The following is an 11841-nucleotide window of genomic DNA, read 5'->3' on the forward strand; positions in this document are numbered from 1 at the left end:
TAATTGCGCGTGTTACGAATCGTAATACTCGATTCCGCGCTGGTTGCTCATATAACGCAATCACCCGATCGTGTTTCAACAATGTAGGACCTGCGAACCTGTCAACTGCCTCTTACGCACATTCACACGCATACGCACAAATACGCGCACGCGGCATGCGCAACCTGCTCTATCGGCATTTCAACAAATCATGTAACGATAGCTACTGGATAGATATTATCTCGGCGAGAGATACGCATTATATTCACTGTCATCATTCACTGTCGAAAAAATCAAAGTGATGAATATTTTATCTTTTCTTACGCGTTTGCAATCGCGAACACTTGTGAGCGAATCGCGATACTACTTAATTGGCACTAGAGTTTCCGCGATATTCTGATTTTATCGAATACAGATTGCGTACAAATTGCGTATTTCGAGAGACGATACAAGGTAACGAGTTAGAACTTTCCCTTTTACGGAAAGTTGGAAGTTTCTTTCGCGTGAGTAGGTAAACTCGTTCTATAAACAAATTTGTTTTCGAAGACTTAATTTCCCTCAAAAGACAGGTGCATTAGTGCCGAAATTGGATGATACAAAGTTTAGATCAACCTACGATCGAGTATAAATCTTGAGATTTTTAATTTTCACAGCACACAGTCAATATATGCTAAACATACAGTTTATTTCTACTCTTTGCGATTTTATTTTACATAGATTTTTGTTTGTTGTTGAAGTTAAATCGAACTCGATTTGCGCTGGAATGCTGGAAATGCCTGCGTATCTAAAGTCATGTTAAAACTTTAGAGTTCTTGAAGCGAAATCGCGTTTCATACATTAAACACTTATATTTTACAACGGATCCGTTGAAGAATCGGCAGATATGTACACAGTAAAAAATCGTGCGTCCAAATGTTAAAATTTTCTTGTGTTACCAAGATTTGACTATTATTTCAATGTAAAATTAACATACAACAGCTATGTTATTATTTTCGTAACATTTTTATGTGTTATATTAATGTCAACGTGATAACTTAACACTTTATGTATGTCATTTAGAAATTGAATATTATTTTGAGTTCTTTTAACATAATTATTTCAAAAAATCAACACGCCTTAAAGTTATTTTAACATAAACAAAAGTTAAAGTAAATCTTCAAATAATCGTAAACTTTGACATACAAAATAATCAAATTTACTACAATCAAATGTTCAAAACAACATTTCTCTTAAGTTGAAATAACTATCGTTTATTCAAATATGTTATATCGACATTTTTTACAAGTTATTTTAACATTATACTTAAAGTTAAAAGAACAAATATAAATGTAAAATATAGTGTCAATAAATTAACATTTCTAATTTGTCAACAAGTAACACACGATGAATGAGTTATTTTAACTCAAAATTTAGAGTGGACTTTCTGGGACATTTGAAAAATGTTACGATTAACATTTTATTTTTTACTGTGTAGCGAGAGCGATATTAGCACAAAATACAATGATTTTTAATTCTTTATACGCGTTACATTAGCATTTCTTTATGAATGAGACTTAATCTATATACATACATATAACCTATGTCTGTATATTTATTTAAACATCGATCGAAGAACATATTACAATATTTCAACAGAGCAATACAATATTCAAATATACAATATGCAAACATAGCAAATAAACCGTAATTTATATCGCGTTGAATAATACCCACAATAATTTGTATCCCATATCCAGGCGCTTGGTCGGAATTAATTTCAAACGCAAAATGCACGTCCAGGAAGAATTTCCTGTCACGAACGGTGTTAAATTAAAATCGAAAAAGAGCAAAGAGAGGAAAGTATACATATTTACATGAAAGAATTTGCACGGAAAAGCCAAGCTACTGTTCTTTAATAGTTGAAAATAAACGATGAAGTAACGCGCGTTCTTGGTCCCCTACACAGTAAAAAGATTTGTATTAAATATAACATAAATCACATGTCCCAAACGGTCCACTCAAATTTTTGTGTTAATTTAACATAATGTGAATATGTCAAATTATGACACAAATATTATGTCCATAATTTAACACAAAATAAAGAAAAGTTTGATGATATGTTAACAAAAATTTTTTGTACAACAGACATCTGTATAATGTTAAATATTATTGAAAACCATGTTAATTTAACATTTTTGTATGTACAATAGACATCTGTATAATGCTAAATATAAATGAAAAGGATATTTTTTTAACAAAATTACATTATTTTTATGTTAATCTTACAATTAAATATAAAATGTGTTATTTTAATATTTGATTTACTTAAATATGAATTTAACACAAAAAAATCAGATGACATAATCAAAATTAGTTAAATTAACACATAAGTATGTTACATTTTTAACACAAAAACTTTAACAAGGTCCATTTTTAACAAAAATACACAAAATTTTTTACTGTGTAGCAATATTCTTCTCCATGTATTGTTTTTCTTTTCTTTTTTACTTTAGCTTTGCAGTCACGTAGTAATGTATATTATTATGTCTTTCCATTCAATTGAGTTGAAAGGCGGTTGGCACTCTTTTTCTCTGTCTTGAGTTCGAAGTTCGCTTTCGTGTTGCTTCCGTGCTGTTGCTTATTCTTAAGGTTATTTCCATTGCTGGAGAACATCTTCTTCCAAATATTGGGAAATTGGACAGTCATAGTCGCGTATATTATGGGATTGTAGCAGATGGAGGATTTCGCGAGAAGCGCTGGCAGCACCGCTACGATATGGGAGGGTTGTACCTGCAATCATATACGTGCCTTTCATAAGCTATAATCCTTCACAGCCTGCTGTTAGTGGGGAGAAATTAATCGAGTTATTAGGAAGCTACCGGCGTGTCAGTCATTAGATTGGCATTCTGATATGACTGCTCAATCATGAAGGTGTTGACCTGATTGCTTGGATAAAAAGATTTTGCTGTTTAAATATGTATGCTGTAACACTCTCGCTATTTATTTACGTCACGCAGCGGTCCAAGATTTCTGATTGCAGCTTGCGAATTATAATTTGAAATAATTAACTAAAATAAAACATTAAAACTATAGCATATTTCGTAACAGCTGTTTTTAAGATCTTTAAAAAGTATCTTGAACCTTTCGTAATTAATGAGAGTACTTACGTTGAAATATTGAGTTGCGAGAGCAAGAACGGCGTATGGCGACCAAGCAATTAAAAAAGCAAGAATCATTAAATATACCATTTTAGTGACTTTCTTCTCCCGTCTATTTTTCGCACCTGGAACGAGATAAATAATCAAAATTAACAGTACTATCAATTCATCAATTGGAATCATTTTTTTCTTTCATCAATTTGGAATTATTTTTTCTCCTTTTTTTTTTACAAAAAATGCATTCAACATCATCTTACAATTAAACAAAGAGGAGTTACATGTGGCTTAATTTTTGTACAACTATGGTTTAAAACTGAAAAAGTGTTACTTACTAATTCTTTTTCCTATTTTCTTCACCGTCTTTATTATGCCGCAGTAACTACCGATGATTATTATGATAGGAAGAAAGAACCCAAAAAGGAATAAAAATCCGATGTAGGTGTCATTGTGCGTTTCAGGATCGTGTATTTCCCAGGATACGCTGCAGGATATGTTACCTGCCTCCGGGCCGTAAGTTCCCCAATTGAAGAATGGCGGTAATGACAAGGAGAGCGCGTATATCCAAACCAAGAACGCCAATATGTAAGCATGCCTATAACAATTGATTTTTTACAGTAAAAAGTAATCTACTTAAAACTGCTTAAGAGAAATATTAAATTATACAAAATTGTATCTTTATTGGGAGATGGAGTTCAATTTATGTTAATTAAATAAAATTCCGTATTTTTACTTTTCTCTTATTTTGTCTGTTCTATTTATCATTAATTGCAGAAAAAATGCTTTTTGTGGAGAAAAAGAAGAAACATAGAATGTAGATCAGAAATAAAGATAAGCAAAAAGTCAAACATAAAATATAAAACAGACAAATAAAATAAGTGAAAAGTGGAAGCACGGAATTTTTCCGCTTTAACGTTTTTCTACATGCCCCAATTTTTCTAATAGGTAAGCGGAAATTTAGTGTTAAAGCAAATAGAAATAAAAGCTATGCGTATACAACACCGGCTTGTTTGTCGTTTTAATTTAAATTTAATTTAATTACATCAAGAAGAGATTTCATTATATCAACAATGTAATAAAGCACATAATTGTATACGAATAATAAGATAAAAATCAATATCGGTAATGTCGTCTTGTGACATAACCGTTGTTCCGATAATTACTATAGATATATTGCATTTGATTAATAAAGTAAAAATTCTTGAGTCTCTTTCTCAATTACCGAGTTTTAATTACATTAAAAAGGCAGTAGATTAATAACAAATTTTTATAAAACATTAAAAAAAAAATTAATAAACAGCGATACGAGTCCAGGCGCGGTACGTGGTGCGCTAGTAAAGAAATTAATAGTTACAGAAGTAACGAATTACAGTGTATATAATTTATACGTATACATATATTCCAACTTAATAAACTGCACGCGCCGATTATTTGTCGGACTTGAAACACATATTAAAAAAAGTTTGCAGATTCAAGAATATAATTGTCGAATACTTTTCTCTCTGTAGCAAAAGTCTGGATACAATTTTTTAACAATTTCTGATTTTTTAACGCCAAATACTTCGATAAGTTTAACAGTTCAAGTTTAATTCAAATCATGAAATTAATTAACAAACGCATTTTTTAATTTTTAAACTTGTTCTTTTATTTAATATTGCCAATTTAATGTTATATGCCTATAAATTGATTATAATGAATATTTTTGCTATTCATTTGTCTTCTCTTATAATAGCTTATAATGGTTTCGATATTCACTTAATTCACTGCCAGTACTGAAAATCTGTAGTATACGTGACGTAAACTACAGATTTTCAGTACTGGTAGTGAATATCGAAACGCAGCCAATGTCTCTCTAAATAATTTTAATAAAATCTCTAAATAATTTTATTTGTCTATTTTGTTACTATCAACACATAAATATTTACCGATAATTGTTATTGTGTAAATAGCGTTAATCATTATGTAACAATGTTCTAATAAAAAGTTTTGACTCGTTAGTGAAACGGTTAACTCGTTAGTAAAATCATGAGGATTTACTGTTAAAGCGGATTGAAAGTCCGCTCTTTTGCTTGGTTATACTACCACTTTCTCATGCGTATGAAATAGGATTCCATCGATAACAAGGAGATCATTTTTAAACCGTCGTTAATTATTATGAAAGCCTGAGAAACAAATGACCTTGAAACGACAGTGTCAAGAGATGATATTGCGTTTCTTTTAATCAAAAGACGATAATCCACGACGATGTCCTTGGCGGATAAACGAAAGGCGTAATTAATGCTATGATATCGGTTGACATTTTATCGAATTGATTTATACTCAATATATTGCTTAACGTGCGCGAATTGTATGCAAGTCACCTTACGGTCTACGGTGAAGAAAATAAGATTCCTATGCAACGCGTTTCACAATAATTTCGTGGTGCTACTTTAGACCTAACAGTCTTTTGTCATTTAAACATGCTTTGTTACTTGCGTCCGTCTTTCATACATGGTATACGACAGGAGAAATGGAAAATGGAAGAGTGTGATGCAATTAAAATTCATCGCCAACCTGTGCAAATTACATTTTGAAGGTGTTAATGATCGCCTCGTAGATGTGATGAGTAACATCGCTTCCCGGAGAACGTTGCGATGAAAGTGTGCGATAGAAAGTGCGAGGAATGCGCAAGTTAATCATTTCGCCGTATTCACAACTTTTATATTATAATCGTTACGTATTACCGTGAAAAGGAAAAGATTATTTTTCAGAAGTAAAATTTAATAAGGAGAGCAGAAGCGTTCTTTTTTAACAGGCAACACGTGTTTCGTATGTTGGTCATAAATCGGAGAGATTCATACATTTTTCAGAGCGTTCGGAAGATAAATTGATTAGATAAGTATAAATACATATATTTTAGCTTATATATAGTTTCTATTCCGAAAAGTGTGTATAGAAAAGAAATTGATGATTTCTTACCTTATCGAGAATGTTTTCATCGGATATACGACTAGTAGGAATCTCTCTATTGCCATCATTGTCAGATTACCGATACTGGCAAATCCCATGGTAGTCATGAACCACGCGTACCTAAAGTTAGAGAATTTATCTGATTCTTATAATTAAATAAATTCGTAATATTCGTATAATTGAATATACAGAATTTTCTATAAGGTAGGTTGTTTCCAGCAAACACCAAGTAACATGTAACTTACATGCACGTTATAATTTTTTACTCATATTACACTTACATTGTTAAGTAGGAAATTATAACTTGCATGTGAGCTGTATGTTTATACTTGGTGCTTGCTGGGTTCATGAATTAATCTTGAATTAATCTTCACACGTCATATAACTTTTATTATAACTCGAGAAGACTCGACACGTTATTAAACTCTGCTATTGCTTATCAAGCTTCTTGCTTATCGAGCTTCTCAAAAGCCAAACTGATCAACTTTACTTTTCATAAATTATTCAATTTTACTTCCCGAGCATCGGATTAGTTTAAAACTTCATCATTTTCTATTTCTTATTTCGTAGAGTATCGATCAGTTTAGAGGCTCGTATAATAGTGTTATGTACAGAAATTTTATTTATCCGCATACTTAAATGATAAATAGATACTATTTCGTTAATAAACGTGTTTTTATGAATCCATTGTTTTTAGTACGACGGAAAAAAGTTTATACATTTCACGCACGTATGCATATACACAGTATATGATTTTTCAAGCGCGTATTATTTATAGAGCAGACAAATTTTATTGACATTTCAAATAATTAAGTTGATTAAAATGCTTGAAAACATTACAACAAAGACGTTCGATTTTTCGACATTTAAATTGTTTCTATTTCAGTTTAACTTGTTTAGCAATTTAGTTCTTACAGGCACGTGTATACTTTTATTAATCATATGCTTAAAACTTACGAAACATTTATGTACACACTTGAGATTAATCTGTAAGTAAGTTAGTAAGTTTTACTCAATTGAGAAATAAAACTTGGTGCGTTTTGACGAACGATTATTCCTTTATATAATAATAATAATTATAATAATGCATATACCATAGACACATTTCGTGACTCCAGAACCATGAACCTGCGATTGCCGAAGTCAGTGCGAAAGGGTTTCCCAGCGCAGCTACTAAGAAATCTCCAACCTGTCAGAATAAACGTGTCAAGCATTACAAATACGCTTGCAACTCTTTAAACTAATCGAATGGGATAATTATGCATTTAGAGCCGCTACATCTCTTGAGATTACAAAATACTTTGCGTTTTTTTCCTGTCATAAATACGAATTACTTATCATCAAACATATTGCATTCTTAATATTTATATGTATAAAGTCGATGTAGAAATATATTTAAACAAGACTTGTAATAATATTGAGGACTGACTACCTTTCAAAGTTATTAAAAGTTAGTTTTCGTTGTTTCTTTCATCAAACGAGGTGAAGCTTCTATTTCACACCATTATGTTGAATTGCAGTGTATCACTAGAGACTAGAGAGTTATTTCGCAGAAGTTTGGAATTCGGATAGCAAAACAAACAACATGAGTTTAACTAACATATTCAAATAATCGAAATTGGATTCAAAGGCAATAAATAAATAAAAACACGCGTATAATCTAAAATATATATGCTTAAAAAAAGCAATCTTACTTTTTTGCGAAAAATTGTGTGTCTCCTTTCTATAGAATAGAAGACATGTTTCTATGTTTGGATTGATAACTTTTTATAATTTCACGATGTTTTATGATTTTTTTAAACTTTATTGTTAAGCAATTTTTTTATAAGAGCATTATTAAAGTGTAGTTATAATGTAACTACATTATTATTATATATTTTTGTAGGGTCGAAACATAATTTATTTTTTAATTTAATGTTTTAGATGAAATTCGTACACAGGAAAACATGCTGCGCTAGATATTCATACCTTGCTATACTATAGTTCTCAACAACTCTGCATTTTTTTTACATTTGTATCATTAATAAAGTTACTAGTTTTTTTCTCATTTTCAATTCATCGTGTGACATTGTTGAGAAAAATTCTTAGCTGTATGACGAAATACACTGGTTGTCATATAAATCCAACCGTTTTATGGTCTTTCATCTTTATTTCGTAAGACCTGACATTTCGAAACATGTTCTTTCTAATGCTTAAAAATGTCCGCTTAAGTAAAGTATCTTGTATTATTTACTTGTAAGCATTTCTAGAAAAATTGCATATAATAAAACTAATCGAACAAGGAGGTTAACTTTTTGAAAATTAATAAGATAGGAAAGACGTAATATAAAAAAATACCTTTGTATGATATGTTATATTTTATACACAAAATTTTGTGCAAGTAATAAATTGGTAATTTAAGATTTTAAAAATAAAATGTATAAATGTGTTATATATAATAAAAAATGTGCTAATTTTATAGCAACCTTGAGGAAAGGAAATTTTATAGAATTGCAATTAGTAGTAGTATTTTGGAAAAAAATACTATAGCTCTTTTTACTTTTAAGTAAATTAATAATTTTCTAAAATTATCTTGTGCAGAATAATTAAGTATGTACTTAAATTATTTACATATCCAAATAATTATACATTAATTAATTATACAATGTATATACAACGTAAATGTAAAAAATTGTTACAAAAATATTATTTAAATATTCATATGTTACTATATAATAATTGAATGTGCGCAATTTCGAAAAGAACACATCTCTGAAAATTAAAATTTTTCAAGAATTTGCACAAAAAGATGTGTAGACGTAATTAAAGTAAGTATATATTAGTGAAAAAACGTATAGGTCAAAAAATGCGAGATTCGCCCTCTTCGAAATTGCACATTCAATCATTTACTGCAATAATTCGAAAACGCAATTTGTTATTGATCCATCGTATCATATTTCGCTTGATCAAGTATTCCTTCCTAATTTCATTTCCCCACAACAAGTTTACCTATTTTATTATTATCAAGTTTACATATCTCTCTTTACAAACAGTTGACGTAATATCACGCTTTTATCATAATTATTTTTTAAAATTTAATTCTTTTCAATATTTTAATATATTTCTTCAGTGGCTTTATCAAATATTCCAGTGTTAGATCTCATCCATATTTCATTTGTAAAGTTCTAATCTTCATATTTTTACATGACTTTTTTAAATTTTTAATAAATGAAATATTACAAATTGAAATAATTATGTAACGAAATTTTACCAGTTTTAATGAACTGTTCATGTAGAGGTTTAAAGTATTCAAGTATCTGAAAATTTTATTATCCGAAAGTAAATTATTATAAAGGACGATTTTGAATTTCAGATGTATTTAGATACTTGAGAATTCGCAGGTCAATACAGTTTGGTTTTAAAGTTTATCGGAGACAGAGACAAAGGGAAAGAGAAAAGGAGCGGGGAAGAAGGGGAGGGAGGGAGGAGAGAGAGAGAGAGAGAGAGAAATAATGACTTTTCTTTATTTAGGATTTAGGACAGTCTATATTATAACTACTGAATTGTGAAATTTTTCTGTTTTTTATAATAAAAGTAAAAAATTCGATGACTGCCTGTCCAGTGAATTTCCTATTGAGCAGAAAAGATTGCATTAATTGTTTTATCATACTCCATATTGTTATGTTGTAATTTCACATTACGGAATAATTGATTAGGTTTCTCTCGTAACTGTATAGCCGCAAGTATGTAAAAATTACCAATATTAATTATTAAATTGGCGTTAACTTTGTTAATTCACGATGTAAATCGCATGACAGAGAATTCCATTTATTTCATACCGCTGTAAAATACCTAATTAGAAATACTGTTTTGAATAATACCATTTTTGCATTCCCTCCATGGGGCAGTGTGCTTTCACATTAACGTATGTGAAATTAGACAGAGCAGCAGTTTTAATTAAAGAACATGGATGTGATTGTTTTTGTATGTTTTGTTTTTGTGCACTCTTTTATACTGTAATACAATTTTTTTTTCTAGAAACTGACCTGGAAAATATGCAGAAACAATGATTCTTCGTTACCGAATTCATTAAAAGTTTAGCTTTGAAACTTCCACAAAGCTTTTTATTTGAGTTCTTTAGAGTATTCACAACAAGCATATTAAAGTTCCACTCAATTCTTCATTTATTTTACTCCAATAATTAAATTTGATATAAAAATGTGTTATATGTGTGTTTTAAGATATTAAACAAACGGATATTACATTCTTTAACGAAAGCTAAATATAAATTTGACAAAAATATCACTAAAATATACATTTGCTTATCGATTCTCTAATATTTTTTAAGACATCATATACAAATATATATGAAAGAAACAGAATTTACCAAACACAAGAAATTGTGAATTGTCATTGAAGTCGCAATTCGGTATTCGTACAGATTAATTTCGATTTTAATCATTATCCGGAAAAATCAAATTTAATTATTAAAATATATGAAATGTAAATAATATTAAATTTATTTTCTATAAAAATACTCACAACCATGTTGACGAGGACCACGTTGGTAGGTGTCCACAATACATTGGCGTTTTTCACGACCGTTATTACGATTAACAGATTCAAGACGAAACCGAAAAAACCGATAAAGCCAAGCACGATCGCCGCGAAAATGTAGATGTAGGTTTGTTTCTCGAGGATGGAAACATCGTTCGACAGATCAGCGCTCAGATTCAGTGGCATACTTCTTGTCGACGGATGAGACTTTCGGTGTCAATTTTTGGCAAACGGAAATCTTCACAGCAGGAAGAACGAAACCTGATTGATGAGAAAACAGTAGGATTAATGCGGCTGCGCTCTCGGAGATCCGCTGCTAGAAACTCGAGGGAGATGAGCAACGACAAACGCGGCAGGTCCGTCCTGATTGTATTAATCAAAACTAGTGGCTGAAGTTCAAAGTCAGGCTACCGTTATATAAAGCATAAGCCGCTCTCGCTGCACACCCCTCCGGCCGCCGTCCAGCGAGAACCAACCCCCAACAGCGTAAAAAAGGGTCATGCGCTGTCAAGCAAGCCATAAAGCGCTGATGTGTTCCCCGGCACGCTTTTTGGTAATTTCTAAGATTTACTTTGATGCGACGGTGAGGGGGGGGGGGGGTTTCCTCGATATTCGCAATCCTCGAAGCGGATTTCAACGATCCTGACCAATTTTAACTTTTAAATTCGTTTCTCTTCGCCTTCTAATTTTAACTGACTTTGGAGAAACGAAATTTACCAACGTGACAGTTACATCGCGGTTTAATCCGTTATCTTAACTAACGTTTACGGGGAGTTTAAAGTTTGACTAATTTACTTGCAGTTTTATTTGCCCTTTGTCTGCCTGCGGTTTTAGCCGAAAGAAACAAAGGCTTTAAAACTTGAAGTTTAATATTGGTAAAGCTTGTAATCTTCGTTATACGTCGGCTGGAAAGAATTTCGCTTTAAAGATTCAAAGTCTACGTCTTCTGGCGGAACATTTCTGCGTTTGTATTTACGTATATAACTTGATACTGCCACTATTGTGCAGAATTGCGCGTCTTCGTGCAGAGATTAAATTCTATCTATTTTTCTCGAGTTACAAGACACGACATTATCTTGCAAAATAATCTGCGGAAGAATACAACATTTTTTTATTCTCCGCATACATGAATTGATTTGACATTTTATGGACAGAGCATAAAATATACATATGATAAATGAGAGATATATCTTTCATTCCTCTCTTTTTCATATAAAAGTTTTAACATTATCGTAAAAAATTA

The 11841-nt window shown here is 30.9% G+C and overlaps 1 protein-coding gene across 2 annotated transcripts; it reads right to left on the minus strand.

Moving 5' to 3' along the window:
• Positions 1-645: 645 nt before the first annotated feature.
• LOC139811604 (green-sensitive opsin) lies at positions 646-11828 on the minus strand. Of its 2 annotated transcripts, none has more exons than XM_071775903.1 (6): positions 10584-11828; positions 7157-7251; positions 6072-6182; positions 3449-3708; positions 3126-3241; positions 646-2748 (listed from the first exon to the last, which is right to left on the minus strand). In XM_071775903.1, exons 1-6 carry the CDS (start codon positions 10782-10784, stop codon positions 2500-2502), a joined length of 1032 nt encoding a protein of 343 aa, XP_071632004.1. In that variant the 5' UTR covers positions 10785-11828; the 3' UTR covers positions 646-2499. The 2 variants fall into 2 exon arrangements, with proteins under 2 accessions (XP_071632004.1, XP_071632005.1); XM_071775904.1 differs by lacking the exon at positions 646-2748 and adding an exon at positions 2755-3026.
• Positions 11829-11841: the final 13 nt, after the last annotated feature.

Source organism: Temnothorax longispinosus, chromosome 4 (assembly GCF_030848805.1).
Source record: "Temnothorax longispinosus isolate EJ_2023e chromosome 4, Tlon_JGU_v1, whole genome shotgun sequence".
Lineage (NCBI taxonomy): Eukaryota > Metazoa > Arthropoda > Insecta > Hymenoptera > Formicidae > Temnothorax > Temnothorax longispinosus.

Bases quoted from the DNA above. Each gene is read 5' to 3' on its own strand.
- LOC139811604 (XM_071775903.1), bottom strand. From the start codon at position 10,784: ATGCCACTGAATCTGAGCGCTGATCTGTCGAACGATGTTTCCATCCTC. The intron at 3,709-6,071 runs GTAAGAAATCAT...CAATTGTTATAG, and splicing joins ATGAAAACATTCTCGATAAG to GCATGCTTACATATTGGCGT. The intron at 2,749-3,125 runs GTAAGTACTCTC...ATATGATTGCAG, and splicing joins TCGCAACTCAATATTTCAAC to GTACAACCCTCCCATATCGT.